Raw genomic sequence first — 24,347 nt, forward strand, 5'->3', positions numbered from 1 at the left:
GTCAATCCACATTATGCAAGTGCATTATATAAGCATAGTAAATACAAAACAATACGAGAACAACACGTCAACTCACCAGAGATCAAATGGGAAAATAATTCACCGACTCCAGATATTTTCATATCAGAGGGTTCGGCTCGGTAGAACTTCTAACAGGGCCTATAAATCCTACTGATCCCTCAATATAAATATTTAAAAAATCTTTCGTAATCCTACATGTATTTAAAATGACTGATTTTTGCATTTTTATATATAAATTCTTTGACAGATCTAATATGCGTAAATTTTGAATGAGAGAGCTAGGTATAATGCCAGTAGCCGAAATAACAAATGGTAATATTTTTATAAACTGAGAAATAAAATAAAATCTATTTAAATTATGGTGGCGACCGGATAACTCATTAAAATGACAATTCAGCGCACCTTTAAAAAGTTATATAAAGTCATGAAAAATTATGAAACAAAAACTGGGTTGAATAGGTTAGGTTTTGAATTATCATGAAACATATTATGATATATATAGCTTATGAACAGAACTCGCTTCCATCAATAAAATAACCCTAATCTGGGTACCAGGACATAAAGGTATTGAGGGCAACGAGCGGGCTGACGAACTAGCAAGGAAAGGGGCGAAAGCAAAGCAGGATCTGAGCCGGCTGTAGGAATAATTACATATTGATAGGTGGGTCAAATCCCAGCACTGCAAAGCATAGGAGAGGTCACCTGGAATGAGACAATCCAAAATACTCATAAAAGGACCAGACCCTAGACGAACCAAGAAACTACTCGATATGGACAGAAACTCACTGAGGGAACTGGTAGGACTACTAACGGGACACTGCCATCTCAGGAGACACATGCAGATATTGGGAGTGGAAAACACCAACAGATGCAGGAAATGTGAAGAGGATGAAGAGACTCCAATTCACTTATGGTGCCAATGTCCTGCCCTGGTGGGAACTAGGCGCAGATACCTGGGGAGACATACAGTAGAACCAGAAGACATAGCCACATACCCAATGACAACCCTGGTGCACTTTATTAAAGGGACTGGGTTGTTGTTAAAGGAATGAGGTAAAATGGGAGATAGCACAATGGGCCTATGGTCTAAGTGCTCGCAGGAACTACGTGTAAACCATCTCCGCCCTTTAAAAAAATATGTATATTATATAGACTGTTATATAAACAAAACTAGGTACGAAAGATAAAGAATTCCTTTAAGCACTCAACGGACGATAAATTTAGCTATCAGTATCCGGTATTCATCCTACGATGTTTCTAAGACCTCGCTGGAAGGGACGACACATATCTCTATCGGTATCAAGTCTTTTCTATCTCGAGTTTAAGACCGACTCGTGATATCTGCTTGGTTCAAGGCCGTGCATCTTCTTTTATAAGTCGGTACGTCCTTCGGTAGTTGGCGGGAGGGCGAGCCACCGATAGGCAAACTGTGACCTGTGTCCAATTGAAGATCTACAATGATCTCCGTTTGTAGATAAGGATGCCGTATTAGGTGTGTACGAGAAATTATTATATTATGTACATAATAAATAAACAATAAGTGTTGTTACCTGTTCTCTGGGCAGGCTTGGGCTGAACAGAATGGTTGTCCAGCTCTGCTTTCTCGTATTTACGTTTCCATTGCTGTATCTCCCTTTTCAACTCCTGCAAAAATGATGTTATTGTAAATTGTATTGTCTCGCGAGATAATCTTCTATATATATAAAAAATGTAAATGTTAGTTTGTGCTTTGAAATTTTGACACAACGTTGCATTCAAATACGCGTGTGTTTTTATATACATATATTATATAGATGTCACCTGTGACAGGTAAAAAATGCGTTTTTTTTTAAAACAGCGCTATCTGTTGGACATAAAAGCAACATGCACTATTGTTCTTATATCTGCACAGACAGACTGAGTCACAGCAACGCGTGGCGGAGCTAGTGTGTTTACATATTTGTAAAAATTGTGCATATCTATCCTATGTAGTTTCCCCAGGATAGTTACTTACATTCGGAGAAATGTTTTTTTTCTTCCTAATGTTAGTAAAAAAACATACGAAAAAAAATGATTATATTTTCCAAGTGATGAAACGACTCGGAAGGATAATATTAAGATACATTATTTCCTTGCCAAGCGATTAAAATATATTTTAGTACGCTAGGAGTGTTTTTTAAGGTTTAAAATACTATAAAATCTAGGCAAGTGCGGTGAACACTAAGGGTACAAACGTTAGAAATCTGCTACGAATTTTTTACACACTACAGGTTAACTTAGATTAGTTGGAACTTCCTTAAAGGTTCTAATTTGGTTGGACTGTCGTAAAAAGCGTTACTGCGTACCTTAACGGCGCTGGCGTGCTTAGTGGCCATGGCCTTTGCGTCTCCTTCAGCCTGCTCTAACCTGAGCGTCGCGGCACGCTCGGCTCGCTGACTGCGCGCGGCCGCCGCGGCTAGCGACCGGGCGTCCTGCGCGCGACCTTCGCGCTCTCGCTGGGCTTCGGACAGGGACGCGGCGCGCAGCTCGGCGGAGCGCAGGGCGGCAGCGCGGAGCGAGGCGTTGTCCACTGAGAGGGCTAGGGCCTGGTTAAATGAATAATCAAATGTTAGAAAACCCAAACCCAATCCTTGACCTAACACCGGACATGATGTTAAAAATATATAAAACATATGTGCGACCTCTCCTGGAATATGCTTTCCAAATATGGAGTCCTTACTTCGCAAAGGATATAAATCTGTTAGAGAGAGTACAGAGACAAAATACCAAGAGCTCTGAAAGATCTACGATACGAAGATAGACTCAAGGAACTAAGATTACCAACCTTACAAGAAAGAAGAGAAAGGGGTGACTTGATGGAGACTTTTATCTGGACATTACAGTTGCCCTAGCATCCAACAAATCTTCACTACTAATAAAAATATAAATCTCCGTGGACACTATTACCAAAACGCCTTTTGCATCTAATCCTAGAAAACACTTCCTTGCAAATAGAGTAGTGGATGCTTGGAACAAACTCCCACAACATGTCATCCATGCAACAAATATAAATCAATTCAAAGCTCTATTGGATTCACATTTGGAGAGAAGAAAGGACTTAGTTCAAACTTAAAACAACTCAATTACTGTCAAACTTGTTGTGAAATCAGATATGAGCGCATCAGCAGAATGCTGCCTGCTCATTACATAATAATAATAATAATAATAAAACCAAAACTAACTAAACATCACGCCGTTTCGCCACAGGGATACACGACACACTGTAAAGTGTCACACTTCTTGGTTCATTTACATTCATGCATTGTCTCACACTCCTATTGACTCTTGACTTGACTCGGTCGTGTTATGCCGTCTTCGGGCGTCTCTGTATTTTCCTTTCTTCGTTCATCCGCCCTACAAGCACAAACCATGTAAGCAATTTGAGAGGCAAGTATGGACGCTGCCACCCCGGGAACCATTGGTTAATCAACACTTCTGCCATAGGTTACCCCAAGCGGAAAACTACAGCCGGTAACTCACAATCTACTTATAAAAAAAAATTATCAAATAGGTTTAAAAAATGATACACTAAAAAATTTTACCAGCTATCTCAAAGACAGAAAACAAAAAACAAAAATAGGGGATTTTTATAGTACTGAAACAGGAATAAAAAATGGAGTACTACAGGGAACTGTGCTTGGCCCAATTTTCTTTCTAATATACATAAACGATTTATGGGGGGGCTAGGGTTTTTTAATTTTTTTTTTTGCATTTTTTTTTAATTTTTTTAAATAAATGCTTAATATGTCAAGAATATTGTGTTCAAATTTCAAGTTGATTGGAACAAAATTGACAAAGTTACGAGTATTTTTATACCTGTCGGATTTTAATCCCTACCCGACCATACGTATAAGCCGAGCAGAGCAGGAAGCTGAAAGACAAACTAAAGAAGGCAGGATTCGTCGTAGACAGGAGCAAAAAGGTGCTTTAGACATCATGGATGATAGCAACATCCTTTATGGACATGGCATTGATGATTCAGTGTGAAGTGTGAGGTAAGCCGATAAAATTTGCTTATAAACGTTTAATACCAGATTTTTTAGTGTTCAAAACTTTATAGCGTTTTTCCCACAACTCACGTTTTCAAAGTCGGTGCCCATCATAACTTTAAAACTACTGTACCGATCCTTTTGAAATTTTGAAAACTATTTCTGTACATAATTTACGAGGTAACGCTGGAGAGTTTTTTTCAAATTTGTTAATAATTATTATTTTACAATAACAAATTAGCCGCTTTTTTTCACTAAAAATAGCGTTTTTCCCTTCAAAGTGTTCCAAAAAAGTGAAAAATTAAAATTTCGAAAAACCCTCCCAGCGTTACCTGGGAAAAACTATTATCTAACGAATGAACTTTGATTTTTTGATTTCAGATAACCCAGCACCGAGTTATGAGGGGCACCGCCATTCTACTTTTTTTTGAGACACGTCCGAATAATTGCTGCCATTGCCGTGTTTTTTAATATTTCTCCGTGAAAATTTTATACAACATTCTTAAAATGTCATACTTTACTGTCTTATTAGATTTAATAAAGAAGTTTTAACTGTGTTGTCACAAAAAATTCACAAAAAAATGCCTTTTTTCGTACGAATCAACCCTAACCCCCCCTTAAGTGATGTTATGATCCCTGGTAAAATTGTATCTTACGCTGATGATACAGTAATAATAGTGAATGGAAAATCCTGGCCTGAAACTTTTTTGAAGGCAACAACATGTATTACATATGTCTCATCATGGATAAAAAGTAATAGACTCTTCTTAAACTATAATAAAACATTTTACCTAACCTTTTCTAAAAATAGTAAAATTAAACCCCCCAATAAACTTAAAATTAGAATACATAACTGTAATCAAGAAATATGCTCATCTTGCTTTGAACTCGGAAAAGTTGAAAAGATCAAATATTTAGGTATTATTATTGATACAAAATTAAATTGGCAGTCACAAATTAATAATACCGTCTGTAAATTAAGATATCTTACATACACATTTTACAGACTAAAAGAAGTGCTCAGTGTTGAAAAACTCAAAATTATTTATTTTTCTTTGGTGCAATCTTCACTCATATACGGAATAATAGGACGGGGCGGTGCGCTTCATGCACATATAAAACCTTTACAAATAACTCAAAATTATATCGTCAAAGTTATGTATAGTCGGAAAAGAACATTTTCAACAAATGAGTAATACAAAGAATCTAAACTATTCTGTCTCCGTAAACTATTTATTTTGCAAACTATGAAATACATCTTTAAAAACAAAATAAATTCGAAATAAATGAAAACAGAACCAACATTAGAAATAATAATGTATTTATACTCCCCAAACGAACACAAAACAAATGCAAACACACTGCAGTTTCATTGGACCTCGTACTTTCAATCTTTTACCGAAAAATATTCAAGTGATTACTAAACTTCCTCAATATTTAAAAGAGTTACACTGCACTGCAGTGCGAGGGATGTATTCATACAATCACTCCTGGACAAACTGACTCCCACACTGACGGACCCTTCATACATTTTTCTTCTGTGAACTTCTTCTCCTTCTTTTACTTAAAAAGATTCTTCATATAGCATTCCCAAAGATGACAAGCCCTGAGCCTCCTGTGTGGGAGTTCACAAAAAAGAAAATAAAGCATCCTTTCTTCATCTTATTCATTACCCTTATATGCATTATTTTATTATATCCTGAATGCTGTGGAAATAAGATCTCTGAGGAAAATTCATGCAAAGCCACGTGTGATCATGTTGTACCTTGGCTTCGGCCTCGGAGCAGGTGGCCTGCAGACGCACCCCCGCCTCCGTCAAGCGCTCCGCCTGCCTCAGCAGCTCCGCCTCTCTCCGCGTACTCAGCTCGCACTCCGCCAGCGCCTCGCTGCGCGCCCGCTTCTCCGCATCCAGCTCGGTCTGCAGGCGAGCCGCTCGCTCCTGCTCCCTACACACACATTCAAAGTTTCGGGCTGGATCATAACAAAAAATAAGAAAATTAAGATAAAAGATAATAATATAACATGAAAGATAATTAAAGGATATTCCTTCAGGATGATCGCAGCATCATCTGCATTTGTGCATCTGTTAGTGCGCCCTACTGTCGAATTTGGCAGCCATCTATGGTCCGGAGCCCCTAAATACCTGAAAAAAACCCTTGACTCTGTGCAAAAACGGGCGGTCCGTTTGATAGATTCCCCAATCTTAACAAACGGACTGCAATCTTTAGAGCACAGGCGTCAGGTAGGTATGCTGTCCTTGTTCTATCGGTATTACAATGGAAGATGCTCTGAGGAACTAGCGTCATTGATCCCTTCGGCACCGGTGCGTAGTCGGGATACACGCCAAACGCGTGCCCAACATTTATACACGGTTGACACTTGTCACATGAGAACGGGTCGCTTCTACGATTCGTTCTTAAGTTCAACAGCTCGGCTGTGGAACGAACTGCCGGCCTCTGTGTTTCCTCCCTCCTACAACATGGGACTCTTCAAGACCCATGTTCACTCCTTCCTCTCCACAAAAAGACCCTCCACACAGCATCCCCAAAGTTGACATAGGCCCTGAGGGAAATTATTTTCTTCAGGGCCTCCTGTGTGGAGTTAATATAAAAAAAAAAAAAAAAAATCCATCGCGTAGAGAGCTGTTGCACTCGGAAGCAGCCACGACGATGACGTTTGTTGGATTTCGTGTCTTGCCCCAGAAGCTGGCTAGTCGGTGGCGAAGTAAGGCGGGGAATGAGTGCACCTTCCCTCCTGTGACGATCGTGGGGGCACTGCAGAACTTGCCTGTATGCTTTGTTTGTAGCACACTTCAGCTTGTTCCATTGCATTGCTGGTATTGTGAACAGGGCAGTGCAGTAGTCTTTCGTAAGTAGTTTCCTGACATCGTGACTATAGTGGTAGAAGCCTTGAGAGCGTTCCGGCAATCAGATCAAATCAATGTTTCGGTATTTCTTAGTAGACAGTGACTGATATTGATTTTGACCAAGATGGAACATTCTAGATGGTTTTTATAATAAATGACACATCAAAGATTGATTAAAAATCAACACATGTAGTACTTACTGTTGAAGATGCGTAGTTAAAGTGTCGACACGCGCGGCGCGTGCCTGTGCTTGGGCCAGGCGTTCACAGTCACGCGCGGCATGCGCTCGCAGCTCCGAGTTCGCTTCTCTCAGTGCGTCAGCCTCCGCTGCATGGGATCCAACCTGTGTTAGGAAGTTAATATTCAGTTCGTTAAGTGATTAGTTGTAAATATGGGTGAATTCACTGACTTATAATACTGAATCAAATCAGTTTGCATTATAAGTGAATTCACATTGAATTATTTCGTTCATCTCAAATCATTAAATGCATTCATTTTATTGTATCAATAGTCTCATTCGTTCTATTCTTTCCTCTTGTTTAAAATCCCATGCCTTCCTTTATTGAATAAATTCAACACCCATTCATTTTTCGTATTTTTCACCTCATTAATCTCAATCGATTCCCTTCATTCAATTATCTCATCACACTCCCTTAAGTCACCCGAAATCATTTCATTCACCTCACTGGCTTCATTCCCTTCATTCCCCCCATCCACACACTCTCTTAATTATATTCACCTGCGTACCTTCATTCCCTTCATCCATCATACTCCCTATTTATCTTCATTCGCCTGCCTCCATTCATTTGCAACTAACCTCACTTCATTACCTTCAGTGACACTCAGAATTAAGTATGTGTCAAGAATTCATTAAATGAAGGAAGTGAGGTGAATGAAGTTAATAAGGTGAATGAAGTAAATAAGGTGAATGAAGTTTATAAGGTGAATGAAGTAAATGAGGTGAATAAAGTTAATAAGGCGAATGAAGTAAATGAGGTGAAGGAAATTAATGAGGTGAATGAAGTTAATGAGGTGAATGAAGTTAATGAGATGAATTAACTTGTTGAATGAATTCACTTCATCAACTGAATCTGCATTTCACCTGTGCCCTCAGCTCCCTATTGTCCAGAACGCTGGCGGCCAGGTTCGCCCTCAGCAGCTCTACCTCCGCCTGCAGCTGCTTGCAGAGTGCGTCAAGCCGCTGGCGCTCGTGGCGTTCTAAGATGGCGCTGGCTTCCTTCTCTTTCATCTGCGCATCTGCACATATTACAACACATGCATGATTTAGACGGTTCCAGTGAAAATCTTTGGACTGCAGGATAAAGATGAATCATGAATTTATAAATCTTAAAAAGCATGATAATATTGTACTGGACGTGTCTGTAGAAAGAATGGCGGATGACAGGTGACTGTGAGTGGGGTCGAGGAAGTTGTGGATAGACCGTGTGGAAGAGGATTGAGAACGGAAAGCGAATGGCAAGAGGATATTGTCCTAATATATTATCGCATCAAAGTCAGTGTTACATATTTCCAGCTCCTCCACCGAAGTTAGAGTCAAGTTAGCACCTCTGAAGCTTGGCTCAGACAGCATACATCTTCTGACCCTTGACTCTGTACAGAAACAGACGGTTGATTTAATAAATTTCCCTATCTTAACAAACGGATTGCAATCTATATGGCACAGTATTACTGGACATTGAAGATAACTCCATTCAACTGTTGAAAATGATGTCCACGTTGACGCCTTAGAATATTAGTACCGATAGTCATCCAAAAAAACGTCAAGTAGAAAGGTCCATAACCAAATTTCGTTCACCAAGTGTAAATTCTTAACCCTTTTCATTTACAAGGCGCCAATACTGCCGTGGTAAATAAAAACACATTGTGCTGCTTGAGAGTCTTAAGGAAGACACATTGTTTTAACTTACCACGGCATGAGTAGTGCTAAAAATAATAGTTACATAGCCATTTGAATTCTAGACTGAATAGAATATGTTCGCATATAGGTGTAGCGATGCTACGAGAATTTTCTAGAACGATCGCCAATACAAAACGCATTGTAGCAGGAACACTCTAGACGCAATGCGAGCGTTCGGCATTCCTACCTACAGTTCTGAAATGTTCTCAATGCATTCGGCTACCTAATTCACACTGGAGTGCCCGGAAGACTCCACGTCTTCACCAGTGCTGAACACATCCACGGGTCCGGTCTCCACCAACACGGTGTCGACTCACTGACGCGCGCCTCGACCACACCACCGCCGTCTTCACCTGGTGTCATCCTCATCGGTCCCAGTCATCTCCCAACTGCGCAATTCTAGTGACTCAGAATAAACGCTTGACACAACACAACTATCATCCTTCATTGTCACCTTACCAGATCACAAATAGGCATTATATTTCAACAGTAACTGGATAACGCGTCAAATTGACAATTCAACACACCTTCGGTACATTATGTCGGTTTATGCATCAAATCCTGAAGATGGAATTAGATAGATGATGGACCCCAGCAGCAATACATTGATGAAGGTGATTTCTGAAGTTTTCGGCCGCATTTTGGCACGGGTATAGCGGCGATTTTTTCCATAAATCGATCATTGAGTTCTTCCAAGGCGTGAGGCCGATGTTTAAAAACATTTTCCTTCAGGCCGCCTCACAGGAAGAAGTCGCAAATTGCAGCCAGGAAGTCCCGCTGGGTGGCGTCGAAAGAGTGGCCATTTTCAAGAAGCTCATGGTAACGACTGGAAACCGTACGACCCCCCCGACACGATGAGACTCCTCCCAGGTTCCTATCCTCGTCACACGGGATGTACCGGCCCTTAAAAACTGCAGTCTGTTTTGCTGCACCCTGTATGTTAGTTTTTTTATCAATTCTTTAGGTTGTGTTGAATTTTCATTGTGTTGAGTTATCATGGAACCATTTCAACTGTTGATGCTAATCTTTTTAATAGCTATTATTTACAACGGCTAGTTATATTTTGATACAGTCCTAGAGCACAGGCGTCAGCTAGGAGCGCTGTCCTTATTCTACCTGTATTTCAATGGACGGTGCTCCGATGAACTAGCCTCATTGTTGACAAGGTTTGACATTTGTCACATGAGAACAAGTTGACAATCATCATTGTTGCGTCGATAGCGGTCGTTGGCATTATTCGAATTGTCGTCAATGCCCAGTGCAAAAATGCAAACTCTCTGTACCGTATTCTATTACACGGAATGGACTGTAAACCAAATCAACAAGGATACGAAAATATAAAGCACATTCAATTGGGTTTGAAAATCACGGGAAATGTGGAATTATAGGAAACAGCCTACCTTGAATTCCCACAAATCCCTGCAGTATGGCTCTCGACGAACTGGCAATGTACACAGGGGAAAATTTCCTCCAAAACGAGATAATATTTTGCAAACAGAGCACAAAGCATGTGAATATACGACTCCAATTCATGACGACACAACGAATGCACCTGTTTGCCACACGACACGAATACGAATGAACTGACTTGCGACAATTTACAATGCAACAAAATCATCTTCTTCTTTCCAATGTAGGTAAGGCTGTTTAAGGAAGGAAATGGATAGTAGGTATGATAGTTTATGATGGGAAATGATGGTAGGTATTATCCCAAACTGTTTCAATACTAAACACTCTCCATTATCAAGAAATAAAATAAATAAGTTAAATAGTTACCCAAGTCACTGGACTGCTGAAGGCTAGCAGGATCCCTGTGAGGATTCTCCAACTGAGCGACCTGATGACCAAGTCTCTCTGCCAACGAAGATGCTTCCTTGAATGTTAAACAAACTATTGAAGAAGAAGGTAATACTAACAGATCTAAAGGAAACATGAAACAGAACAAGACACAGAAAATAAAAAGATAACGGTCTCAACTAGCAATCACTCGACCATTGGGACCTATTTATCATACGTCATATTTGTCCATCTCATATTTCAAATTCATAATTAATAATATCATCTTGCAACTAATTTTTTCCATATTTCCCTTTGAATGATCACAAAGTAGTTCTAATGAATTGGGTTTTAATCTAGATGTGTCTCGAATAAACATATTTGATTTTTGTTTATATAGGATACCTATCGACTCTTTAAAAATAATTGTTTTATAATTACATAGACTTTTTTTTTTTTTTTTTTTAATCTATATAAAGTTTTTTACAAGTGGTTTTTCGATGCCTGTCTCACTAGGGTAAACCTGTGTCGAGACAGACATAGAGTACATCGATGTATATACATATAGTTAAGTGAATATCATCTTAACTGAATATCATCAAGGCTTAACTTAGTTAATAAGCTAGCTGGAACTAGCTGGGGATGCGATGCCAACACGCTCAGAACAGCATCCATTGCCCTGGTTTTCTCAACGGCTGAATACTGTGCTCCAGTATGGGCTAGAAGCGCCCACACTTCCATGGTAGACGTTCAGCTTAATGCCACAATGCGAACCATCAGCGGGACTTTAAAATCTACTCCTCTCCCTTGGCTCCCCGTACTTGCAAACATAACCCCGCCAAACATCAGGCGAGAAATTGCAACACTGAGGGAATACAAGAAGGCGCTGCAAAAAAGCGCAATACCTCTACACGAAGATGTCGTCTCCCACCCGGCATGCCGCTTGAAGTCCCGAAAGCCCTTCTGGGCGGAAGGAGACAGGCTCCTCCGACTACCTCTCACCCCAGAAGATAGGTGGAAACTTGAGTGGCAAACGGCCAACGTGGGAAATGCCCATCTCATACAGGACCCCACCGAGAGACAGCCTGGGTTCTCACTGCCTCGCAAAACCTGGTCCGCCATCAATAGGTTAAGGTGCTCCCATAGCCGTTGTGCCCACATGATGCACAGATGGGGCCTTAAAGAGTCGGCGATGTGTGAATGTGGTGCGGTGCAGACTACCGAACATGTGGTCAACGAATGCCCGCTCCATTCATTCCCCGGCGGGATTGATGAGGTCCACATGGCGACGCCTGAGGCCCTAAAATGGCTCGCAGATCTAGATGTCCCCCTCTGACCCCCCACCATACGAAAGAAGAAGAAGAAGTGAATATCAATAAGGGTTGTATAATAAAAACCAAAACCTGAAGGATTCCGACATATTTTTTGATACATATAGTACTTTTGGCAGGAAATTGAAGTCTGTTTTACTATAAAAAAAAGAAAATGTGTACTTACTTCATTCACTATACTCTTTAAGTACTTTTTATGATCTATCTCTAAACTTGTTTACAAAATATGTGTACACTTTTATTTGATACTGAGCATTATCTATATACAAATTTTTTACCTTATTTACATGTAAAAAAATATTTAAAATTGTTATCTACCAGTCAATCAGTGAGAAATAGTTAGGATGCAGGCGAATTCTCAAGTTATTGTTTTACAAAATTATCTTTTAATTACTGTCTGTATCTGTGTTTTCTCCTTAAATAAAAAAAATAAAAGGGTAAATACAAAATATAAAAATAATACAAAATAATTTCAATACAATCAAAAGAACGGTTGGGTTAATCCTGTTAAGATTGTGTTCATTATTAGTATGTGGGAAAATATAAATAGATTGTTTTAATTAAGTTTGAATTTGGTCGTGTGTAAATAGTACTTGTTGTCTATGTGCAATTTGGTTTACATATGCTTGCAATAGTGGGACGCCCTGTGATTGCAATCCATTTCTATTGTTTCTAATTGTCTGATCGTAGTTGGTAGTGTATTGTATAGTTTGCAAGCTATGTTTTTAAAATGTCTTTGTCCGAATGAGGTTTTAGCAAAAGGAGTTTGAAGAAGTTCTTTGTTTTTGGCTCGGGTATTGTGAATAGTTTGTGTTGGTTTGTATAGTGATTTATTGTTCTGGTGTAAGTTGACCAAGATGGATCTTGCATACAGCTGTTTTATGTCCATAACATTGATAGTATTGAAGATCGTATCAGTGCTGGTAGAAAGAGGAACCTTAAGGATTATTTTAATGATTCATTTTTGTGCTTTTATAATGGGGTCGAGGGCATATAACTTTTCTCAGGATTTCCGCTTGACATTCAATTACAAATATAGATTTAGTGTTTTTTATTGTGTGAAATATAAGGTATGTTTATACTTGCGAGAAGAATTTATTTTGTATATTATTAAAACAATAAATGTGGCAGAACGAAACAAACAGAAACACATGCAACAGTTGCTAGAATACACAGAGGACTAACAGAAATGCCTTGAAACAATAATAATGAAACCTGGTGTCTGGTAAATGGTCACTAAGTTAACTTTAATAAATAAAGAGCCATTTAATAAATAAAGATTCGAAATTTTAAAATTGGAAATTCATATGTCATACGGCATATATTCTGGTCTAGTAATGTGTAATTTCTATCACCTAAGAAATTCTAAAAATATAGTACTATAGGATTCATATGTCTTATACTGATTTATAAATGTTGAAATTCTAACTATACAATTGTAAATGTTCTCCAAAATGCCCTGGAAAGAATCTCAGACTTGTGATGTCCCGAAAGAAACCATTCATCTGTTCTGAATGCAATTACTAATGTTATCCAAATTGACCCTGGTAATAAATTACATCTTTGCGATTCTTTCAAGGATAAAGAAACCATCCTGTCACTTCGAATGCAATCAACAATGTTCTCAAAATTTGTTTTGACAGCATCGCCATTCCATTGTAAGAATATTATGTACTAAATACACAATTTGGCTGTCCTGAAACGGGAATCCTTTCCAGTTGGACAGACAAAGGTTCATTTTGTTTTGTATTGTTTGTAATTTATGTATATACAGGGTGTATCGGCACGTAACCAGCTTAACCAGCTTTTCCTTAGCACATTTGGAGTAAAAAATGTTTTGGGCACTTTGCTGTCCGGTAACATTTTTTTTAATAAAAAATTTATCATTCATATTTTCACCACATTTTGTTTTGTATTGTTTGTAATTTATGTATATACAGGGTGTATCGGCACGTAACCAGCTTAACCAGCTTTTCCTTAGCACATTTGGAGTAAAAAATGTTTTGGGCACTTTGCTGTCCGGTAACATTTTTTTTCAATTAAAAACAAAAAATTATAAAAAAATCCACACTCCGACACTGTCATTGGCATTGTTTCTCGTGTTCAACAGCTGTTATTAGTAAGTGTGTCAAAAAGCGTCTTCGCTCTTTCATACACACTAAATAATAATAGTTAAAAATGAGACGAATGGTGCCATGCCATTTCGTTGTGATTGTAAAAGCGCGCCAATGTAGGTACGTACGTATATTATTCAACGAAACTCGAATAAAATATTGCCAGATGGGTTTTCAAACTGTGACAAAGGATGAAACAGTGGTGACATGTGGTGAAAATATGAATGATAATTTTTTTATTAAAAAAAATGTTACCGGACAGCAAAGTGCCCATAACATTTTTTACTCCAAATGTGCTAAGGAATAGCTGGTTAAAGTTTATCGGGTACGTGCCGATACACCCTGTATATATAAATAGATAAAATAAAAAATAAAGTTAAAGTATATAATTAAATGTAATATAACTTCTGTTTTGCTTTTTTTTCCCTCTCAGCTTAACTGCCCATTAACCCATTGGCATCCGAATTGTTTGGCTAAAAAATTGGCCTTCACATCCGAATTAATTTTGTACTAAAAGTTTTAAGTGCAGTGGTGTACTAAATCTTACATAACTTTTAAACTAAACATGCAAACGAAACAATCTTTTTTAATTTACTTGTGCATTGAATCAAGGTATGTAAAAAATATATGCACTGTTTAAAAAAAATAATAATATGATTAAACGAGGATATGAAATTTTTTTTTTTTCAAAAACCATTTTTTTTTCTTCATTTTTTTTATAATTGGATTAAGAAAAGTTGTACATTATTCATACTTATTACCATAATGTATTTTTTTTGTCATTTGGGCTCTTATTAGCCGCCCACCATGCGTTTTACGAACAAGCTTGTCAATTCCCGAACCATTTTGAAAAAATTCAATGAAGCTGAAATATAACAAAATTTCAATCGTAAATATCAGGAAAAAATGTACCAACGGAGTCCTGCCAATTACTACGAAATAAATGCTTAATTATCTACAGAGCGATTGGCATTTAAAATTTTTACACAGATGTCAATAATGTATCCCTTTTTCGTTTTAAAGCCGACAGACATCAGACCCGCCGGGACGGCGTCGTTTGATTTTAAGACACATCGCTGTACACACGCCGGGACGGCGTCGTTTGAGGCCAATGGGTTAAGTTCCTTTCATGTATATTTCTTACTTTTCTTTTCATTACTCATATATAATATTATGAAGTTTAAATCATGCTCTACATTTGTACAATGACTCTTGTATTACAGTGTGTCTACAGAACATTTTGATACATAACATACCTCAAATTACTACATTGTGTCTATTTAATATTATGATGAACATGTCAACACAGCTTCTAACTTCTGTAGTGGTACGCCACTACTTGATTCGAACGTCATTTTAGAAGTTTCGATTTTCTTCCAAACAAGCTTCTTTGATGTTCTCTTATTCTTTTTAATTTTGGTTTGGCAATATCTACATAGCAACCAAAATGTTCGAGAAGCTTCTTCACCTTATAAAAGCGACAGCATGAAGGAACTCGTCAGTTAGTCAGTCATCAGCATTCAACAATTTACAATACTTTGCGAGTGACAACCCGCGCACCTCCGGTGAGCGCAGGACAATATACCCGGCTTTGCTCGGTTCTTCTATGGAAACCATCGGGATCATCACAGCGCCCTGGCCCCGGCCATCGTCCATGGCCAGCGCTACACTGGATCACAGCGCCCTGGTTCCAGCACATCTGACCAGCGCTACATCCACGCATCTAGACCAAGCGACATCATCGCCGGTCTATGCCATCTCCCGCACAACCGCCTGTCACGTCTGATGAGCATGGACCCTTGTCAATCACCAGGGCTATGATGGGGCTAAGGCAAGGAGACATAATGTGTAAAAGCATTGAAGAACCTTGATCATGTTGTCACGTCTGAAGGTGTTTTGAGAGTCCGCCAGCGGTGAGCAGATTGCGCCGGGTAGAGATTCGTGGGATGGAGTGCGCGAGGCCATCCTCAATTAATCAGCATCCATTGAACGTTTAAAGGGACAATGATGCTTCATCTTTGCGTCACCTCGACAGCATGCTTGGCAATCCAGTGCAGTCTCCAAGGAATTACCCCTCAAAACCTCACAAATAAAACCATTTTTAATCCAAATAACTGATTGTACATATATTTTAATCTCACCAAACAACAACACTCGAACAAAGAACAGGCCGATCTCGCGCAGGAGTTAAAACGTCTCTTTTATGTTTTGTAAATTTACACGGAAAGTCTCCGAAGGATCGGTTCATGGTATCCGCGTGATCTTTTTTTATTATTTTCAATCTCCATTTTTGTCCCGCAAAACGAAACGCACACCGCGGGATCGTCGTCTCCCGTATTGTTCCCATCTACCTACCCGCGTTATTTTTGCTCGCCCGTCCAACCGATCGCAGGGCAGCCACCCGAAAAAACTCTCAACAAAACAATAATTGGGCACTACCCTGGCAATCCAAACTTGCACAATTCTTTGACGTTACACGCCGACCAGGTCTGCTGCACCTTTCGGCTTCCCTGTCAGTACTGGAGCACCCGGAAGACCCACGCTCTTCACCAGTACCTGATACGTCCACGAGTTTGGTCACCAGTGCGTCGACTCACTGACCCGCACATTGACCAACACTTCACCGCCTGCATCCGGAGTCTTCATCATCAGTCTTCAAGTCATCTCATATACGGCAACTCAAATAAAACACTGTGACCTCGACAACATGTTTCATTTCGTGCCTCCTCACCAGATCCCCAAACTTCTAACCTAATAATGTAAAATACTGCCACCATGGGTGGAACTACGGTGGAGAATCCCAAGGAGGATATTGTGTTTCCACCTATGGCGGCAGAATAACACCCATGCGAACACCTCGGCACCGGTTCTCCTAGTGATATGTTCACAGAACATTACTACCTAAGCTTCAATCATGTATATACAGTTGCATATCACATTTCATTCTACTACCACGTTTTATATATGGAACATCTATCTATCTGTACTACTTGCACCCAATGTCAATATGTATACTTATAAACTGTATGTATAAATAAATAAAAATACGAATAACGGCCAATTATAGAGCTTGACTTTGTGCTTTAAATCAGTCAAAATAACGGCAAATTATAGCAGCTGTCGGAAAAACAAAAACCGGATTACTGCGAGAATGTCGTATCATCAAATTGACGATATCCGCGGCCGCGCGCTTAAGATCTGATCCTTGACTAAGAATCCAGAGTAATGTATGTAAACAGTAAGTGATAGAAAGATGAACCATGCTTACCTTGTGCGCTTCTATCTCGCTCATGAGCTTGTTCTGTGTCCATTTTAGTTTGATTTCGCAGCCTTGCATCTCTTCCTTACACCGTGCTATCTCTTTCTGTGCCGCAGTCACCTCGTGGCTCTGCAAATAAAACCAATTTAAATTTATAAATATTGCACAGATGCACTCATAGAGGGCAGTGCAAAGAGCTTGCTTGGAAGTCCGCAAGATGGCAGCTAGTGGTCAGTAGTCGCTCGGGCCAGTTAGGATGCTTCCAGACAAACTTGGTGTTTGCAGATCTCATTTAGCTAGCTCCTAGTTAGGTCGACCATCGAAGTCACTCTTGTAATACGCGAAGTATTGAATAAATCCCTGATTTAATATGAAGAACTTATTCTCTATCTCCTTCCAGGACGAGTTGGAGAACTACTTGTGGGAACACAACACATACGATATTGACAAACCATCTAAGCGTCCCTATCTTCAACTTGTTCACTACGCTTTCCTCAGTCTTGCATTCTTTTCGAATCTCTACATTTTTAACACGGTTTTTTTGTAACGTGGTATTTTTGTAACGTGGTATTTTTTGTAACGTGGTATTACTACACGTATTCCTCAGGGATATCATTAATACAGCATACAGACTGCTTTCATGATTCCTCTGCTAGTTCGGCCTCACTGCCATACTTCAGGGTTGGTTTCACCACTCCATCGTGGACTGAAATCAAGTTAAGTTAATGACTGTTGTAAACCGTTGTAACAATAATAATAATTGCAGCGTGGGCTACTTTTGCACTCCGTGTCGGTAATAATTATTTAATAATTAATTATTGCAAAACCCCTAAATTCGATTGTTTTGAATTTCTACATTCAATGATTCTAAAACTAACTAACAATCAAGCTGTTTCTTCGCAGGGGTAGGCAGAGAGGTCTTGGCACACGCTTCTTGCCTCATTCACATTCATACATCGTCTCATACATACTCTTCTATTATCCTGACTCTTGACATGGCCTGACTCAAGTATCTGATTCACTTGATCGTGCCATGTCTTCCTCGGGGGTCCCAGATGTCTGCTACCATTCGCACTTGAGTTATATATTCTCCTTACACTTCTTTTTTCGCTGCCCAAACCATCTAAGCGTTCCTTTCTTAATCTTACTCACTGCGCTTACATCATTCCATTCTTTTCGTATCATACATGATTTTACATTAAAACCACGTATTAATGATTCAAAAATGAACCTAAACAAATAACTTGACAGATATTAACATTTACATCGTACATCTCATTCCAACCATAGTTTGCATTCCCAAAACGACGTTTACAGAGTCTTGGTAGCAAATATTTAAACGCTATGAATGTATTTGATAATAATTTGAACTTGGCAAACTTCAAAGGCCATAAATGCAAACAATTTCTACCTAGTTTATAAATGATTGGTAATGATAATTTCTACCTAGTTTATAAATGATTGTTAGTAATTGTTTCTACCTAGTTTATAAATGAATGTTAATGATAATTTTGAATGATAAAACACCGGACTTGTTGTTAAAATATATAAAACACTAGCTGTACCCCGCCATACTTTGCTGTGGCGCCTTCCAGAACATTCACTCACACATTAACTTTTCGGAACCTTCTAGACTCGCCGACACACTCTACCACTCAGTTTAGAACCTTATAGAACATTCTTGAACTTTCTCCTTCCAGAACCTTCTAGAGCATTCAAGAACCTTCAGGAACCTTCCAGACTCACTGACACAGTCGGCGGGCCCATTCTGAAATAATCTGAAGCATTCGTGGTATTCCCATAACAAAGCACAGTTTCATCACCCACTCCCACCCACGCTCAACCACCCCCACCAAACTCTCTTGCTTTCGATTCCAAAAGCATTCCAAAGCATTCCAAACATGGAATCCATATTTTGCCAAGGTTATAGATCTAATAGAGAGAGTACAGAGACGTTTTACAAAATATCAACAGCTTTGAAAGACCGGCAATATAAAGATACACTAAAGAAACTTTTGACTTTTTCCATAGTGGAAGATACTTTCAGTATCGCCCTGGTTCACCATTCAGAATTGAAACGCTACTTGAAATGGCTTTAGCCGTGTTATTATATAACTCTAGGAAACACTTCCTTGCAAATACAGTAGTGAAAGCATGGAACAAACTTCCACAACATGTCATCCATTCTACTTGGTTATGCCAATACACATTAATTTACACACACATCTCATACACACATATATATACATACCTGCGACCACTGCACTGAGATAGTATTGACAGTACTTCGATTCCTACACCTTTCTGTGCACATTGTGTAGTCAGTTTGTTACAATAAGTCGCATAGCTCACAATAAAGAAAACTGCATCTGCGCGAGATCCTACCTCGCTTATTTTATTACATCTTTACATCCGCGCCAACATTGTGCAAACAGTTACGTGTTCAGTGCCATTGCTGTGAGAAGAACAAACAGGAAGAAAAGAGTGCCAACGTTCCAAATGGAACTTATTGTGAAATCAGATATGAGCTCATCAGCAAAATGTTGCCTGCTCATTCAATAATAACAATATTTCCTGTATTTTGTTAACTGTTGTACATTTTTATTAATATTTGCGTTGTATGCAAAAAACTCTCTGGGCGTTTAAATAAAATAAACCGTTACCTTTTCGTCCAACATGTCGCAGATGCGAGTGCGCTCTTTGTGCGCCGCACGCAGTCTACGTTCCAGCAGCGTGGCTTCCTCCCTGGCGCGATTTTCACGCTCCCGGGCCTCTGCACACGCTTTCTCCACGCCTAGCGAGGTGCGCTCTGACACGGCGTACCGCATCACACTGGCGTCTAACTGGCGGGATAACTGAAATAAAAATGGTACACGATTAGACCAACAAACTATACATTACGCTGCTTATCTGCAGGGGTAAGCAGAGAGCCACACAACTCTGTCTCAGCATACACTTCTTGCATCATTCACATTCATACATACCCTTCTGTTATTCTGAAACTTGACATGACCCAACTCGAATATTTTTTACCTCGTAAACGCAAGTGCAAAAATCATTTCTTTGAATATAACGAGCTATTCTGGGGGAACTATATATGGTAGATTAAATACTATTTACATAAATATATAAAGACATTATCTGGTAAGGTGTTAGAATTTACAAAAACATCATTTGGCAAAAAACAAGTAAGTTATGATGAAAATAGAATCAGATGGCGCACGGAGAAAGTTTTACTTCAGCACACCAAAAAATAATCAAATTTTAGCTTACATTTGAGATTTTTGCTTCCAATTCTCTTCTTACGGCATCTTTTTGAGACAGGGCCTGTCTCAACGCATCCAATTCTGCATTTTGCTCCAAAACCGTAGCTTCCAACACGTCCATACCCTCGGAGCTTCTTTTATCTTCTGTCACCTCTGCGTTACCCACCCCATCTACTAATTTCTCATCTCTATGGCAGGGTTCAATTGATTCTTCGTCTATGGAAAAGCTATCCATTTTTACAATCCCATCTACACACTGAGTTTGTCTGTGCGATTCTTTTCCAGATTCAAAATTCCTTTTATTATTTGACTCTAAATTGCTCCCATTATCAGAATTAGTCAATCCATTAATTTTTTCATTTAAATTGTGTTGCGAATTTTTGGCTGATTTCTCCGCCGTTTTCAAATTGTCGCATTTGCTGAAAATACCGCTATCCAAATCCTTATTTTCGTTAGATAAATTGAGCGTGCTATATTTGCTGAGGTTTTCTACGATGTCGTGAGATTTCGACTCTTGTTTCATATTGAGATATCCGTTTTTGGCTGATGAGAGATTTTTTTGCGTAGCTATCATCATTTCTCCAATATTCTTTTCCATCGGTTTGTACGCATTTTTAACGATCGAAAATAACCCGTGCACGTTTCTTACCACGTCGGAAATGTTGTGCATATTCGGAGCGACTTTAGCGCGATCCGATTGCAGCGTTGGAGTTTTGTCCAGACGGGATACATTATCGAAGTTTGCCGAAGTAGAATTAACAATGATTTTGTTTAAGTCAGTGCGTCCACCTTCTGGAAGAGAATTTCTACGAATACCTTCTACGCTGGCGACATCGATCACTTTACTATCGAAAATATGTTCACTTGAAGACGACAGTGCATTTTCGACTTTTAATAATTCAATCGGAACGTTACTTGAGATTCTTAAGTTAGATTCGTTGGGTAAAATTTCACCTGCCACTTTTTCAAAATGTACGGTTTCATTACAGTCCTTTTCAACATATTCAGAGCGAACCAAATTCAATTTTGACGCATCACCCTCAAACTTAACTTTGCTTGAATCCAATTCTTTCGTTTCTGGTTCTAAAACTACAACTTCACGTATTTCAACATCTACGGCTTCATTACAGTTCTTTTCAACATGTTCAGAGCGTTCCAAATTAAACTTTGTCACGTCGTTCTCAAATTCAACTGCTTTTGGATGGTCTTTTTCAACATATTTAACATCAGAACATTCCAAATTCAATTTTGACTTTTCATCCTCAAGCTCGACTTCAATTAAATTTGTTTCTGGCTTTAAAATTTCAACAACATTTTCAACATCTTTAGCTTCATCACAGCTTTTTCCAGCATTTTCAGAACATTCCAAATTCAATTTTGACACTTGAATCTCAAGCACGACTTCATTTGTGTCAATAGTTCCGATTTTCGACGATAATTCTTCTGAATTCGCATCAAAATCAATGTTATTAGAGCCACTGTTTCTCGCAATCTCTTCTCTGGTATGCGGAAGGCTAATATTAACATCCTGTTTGCTGACTTTATCACAGTTTTCGTTATCAATATGTTTTCGTGGACACTCGACAAATTGGGACATTTTACTGTATCGGAGTGTGAAAAGCTAGGATTCGGTGCATTGTTCACGCGAAACGGTAATTACATGAAACTACATTAATATTAATGAGCTACGGATGAGAAATGGATCAAAAAAGTACTACGAAAACAGTTATTTCTTGGATCTGTCAACAAAACATGTCAGATATACTTTGACAGCAATAACCGAAGTATTGCCATAGAAGAAAAAATATTTCTTTTTGTTTTGTGAAAGGGCAACGCTGGAGTTAAGCAACTGACAGACTAAGGCTGGCCGCATACATACGTTTTTCGTATTCGATTTCCGAATTCGTTTTCCGTATTCGGACATCCGAATGCACGGAATCAGAAAATACATTAACTGCCGCACACGTTCGTTTTAGTTCCGAACGGAACAAATTCCTTACGCACGTTCCGAATGCCAGCCGGCGCGTTCGGAGAAAACGAATGGAAAAAACCTAATGACGTCATGTGGAACGCAGCTATTGCATACAGTTTGTTTGTGCCGACGCAAACGTACGGAAATTTCCATTCGTAATTCAGTGTTGCCAACGGATCTTGACCTAATATCGCCGTTTCTCATACATAAGGTAGCGTAAAGTAGCCGAATTTGCTGTTAGGTGGGACATGTTTAAAATTGATGTTTTTGAAGTAGCTTAATTGGCGACCAGTCGCCTTTTAGATTTTTTCGGCGCCGATTCTCGCTCTGAGTAGCCTAAATGGCGATATATCGCCCTTGTTGGCAACACTGGTACTGACGTTTATACATTCCGAATGAAGAAAAACGAACGTTTGCGCTAGTCTCACGGAATTCCGAATACGGAAAACGAATTCGTAAATCGAATACGAAAAACGTATGTATGCGGCCAGCCTAAGCAATACGCATCACGGCTTTGGCCTAGTTTATAACATCACTCGCCAAACAATCAAATAATATTTAGATGATTTGTATAGCGCCGTTTTTGTGCAAAATCAAGGGCGCTCCAATAAGAATGTATGTCGAGCGATGTGCTGAAATCATATGTGTACAATCGATATGCGAGATGCATCACGATGTTTTTTAAAAAATAATATAGTATATTGAATATGGCTACATGATTTGATAACTCAATATAAGTGATATCAAGTTATTAAAAGCGATAAAAAAAAAAAACAAATCAAACTAACCAACGTAACATACTTTTTGTTTCATTACTTTTCATGATTTTATATCAAGTTTTAAAGGTGTGTTGAATTGTCATTTTGGAGAGTTATCTGGTCAAATTTTTTATTACAATATCATGGCATAAAAATCCCAACTGCTCACGATCTCTGGAGACTGGAGACAAGGGCTAATGTACTTTCAATATTTATTGGTATTTTTTGCTGATGTTCAGAAAGGTTTGATGGAGAGGGGGGAGGAAAAAGATTAATCGTTTTACAACGTTTCAATTCTAATCGGTGGTCATTCTCCAGGGCGATACCGAGATTATTACCTACCGTAATATATAATTTGTAAAATAAGACACAAATAATTGATTGATTAAAATGTATCGAACCCGTGTCTTTTGGATTTGAAGCCGAAGATTCAAACCAGAGGTTCCCAAACTTTTTTCCCCGTAGACCACTTGCCAAATATTTTTTTCCGTAGACCTCCTGCCTGCTGAATATTGAATTTTCCTAAAAATATTAACGTCCCACGTGATAATCATTTATTTTTTTAGTAAAAAGATTTCCTTCCCTTGCCTGCCCAACAACCGGGTGGCGGTATAGTTCCTCTGTCTTTTACTCTGCAGCCAGGGGCGCCCTTGCAACGGAAATTTCTTTCTGTAGCTGGCCCTACAGAACTGCCCCTTAAGTTTTTTGTCAGTGCTTATTCCGGTCAATTCTTTTTGTCACATGATATCCGATTCGTCGACGTTCCATTTCCATAGTCAAAATGTCCTCAAACTTAGTTTTGAAGTCTGTGTGAAGTACATTTAAATGTTGAACGTCATTATTACCCTGTAATTTTTTCAAAAACAAGTTGCGAAACTGGGAAAATTCGCGGCTTCCAATGTGCAATGTTTTGTTTAAATATAATAATTCTGACAAGAAAAGGAACGTAGACTCTATTTATATACCTCAATTAACAAGTTTACGAAATATAAAAATACAAATAAATAATTTCTCAGTCTATTATATTTGTGTAAGGTCTATTGTGTCATTTACGGAACT

General features: G+C 38.9%; 1 protein-coding gene across 2 annotated transcripts in view; it reads right to left on the minus strand.

Annotated features, from left to right (window-relative positions):
• The window catches only part of LOC149414211 (uncharacterized), a 36,069-nt gene extending 13,733 nt beyond the window's left edge, over positions 1–22,336 (minus strand). For both annotated transcript variants that reach the window (XM_089643652.1, XM_089643651.1), the window contains exons 1-9: positions 20,566–22,336; positions 19,956–20,147; positions 17,302–17,421; positions 10,589–10,685; positions 7,997–8,151; positions 7,095–7,237; positions 5,794–5,974; positions 2,346–2,585; positions 1,572–1,665 (exon numbers count right to left, since the gene is read on the minus strand). In XM_089643652.1, the coding sequence (XP_089499778.1) occupies positions 1,572–1,665; positions 2,346–2,585; positions 5,794–5,974; positions 7,095–7,237; positions 7,997–8,151; positions 10,589–10,685; positions 17,302–17,421; positions 19,956–20,147; positions 20,566–22,155 (2,812 nt within the window). In that variant the 5' untranslated portion in view covers positions 22,156–22,336. The remainder of the gene's footprint in view (positions 1–1,571; positions 1,666–2,345; positions 2,586–5,793; positions 5,975–7,094; positions 7,238–7,996; positions 8,152–10,588; positions 10,686–17,301; positions 17,422–19,955; positions 20,148–20,565) is intronic.
• Positions 22,337–24,347: the final 2,011 nt, after the last annotated feature.

Source organism: Hesperophylax consimilis, chromosome 20, assembly GCF_061612785.1.
Source record: "Hesperophylax consimilis isolate HC1 chromosome 20, BYU_Hcon_1.0, whole genome shotgun sequence".
Classification (NCBI taxonomy): domain Eukaryota; kingdom Metazoa; phylum Arthropoda; class Insecta; order Trichoptera; family Limnephilidae; genus Hesperophylax; species Hesperophylax consimilis.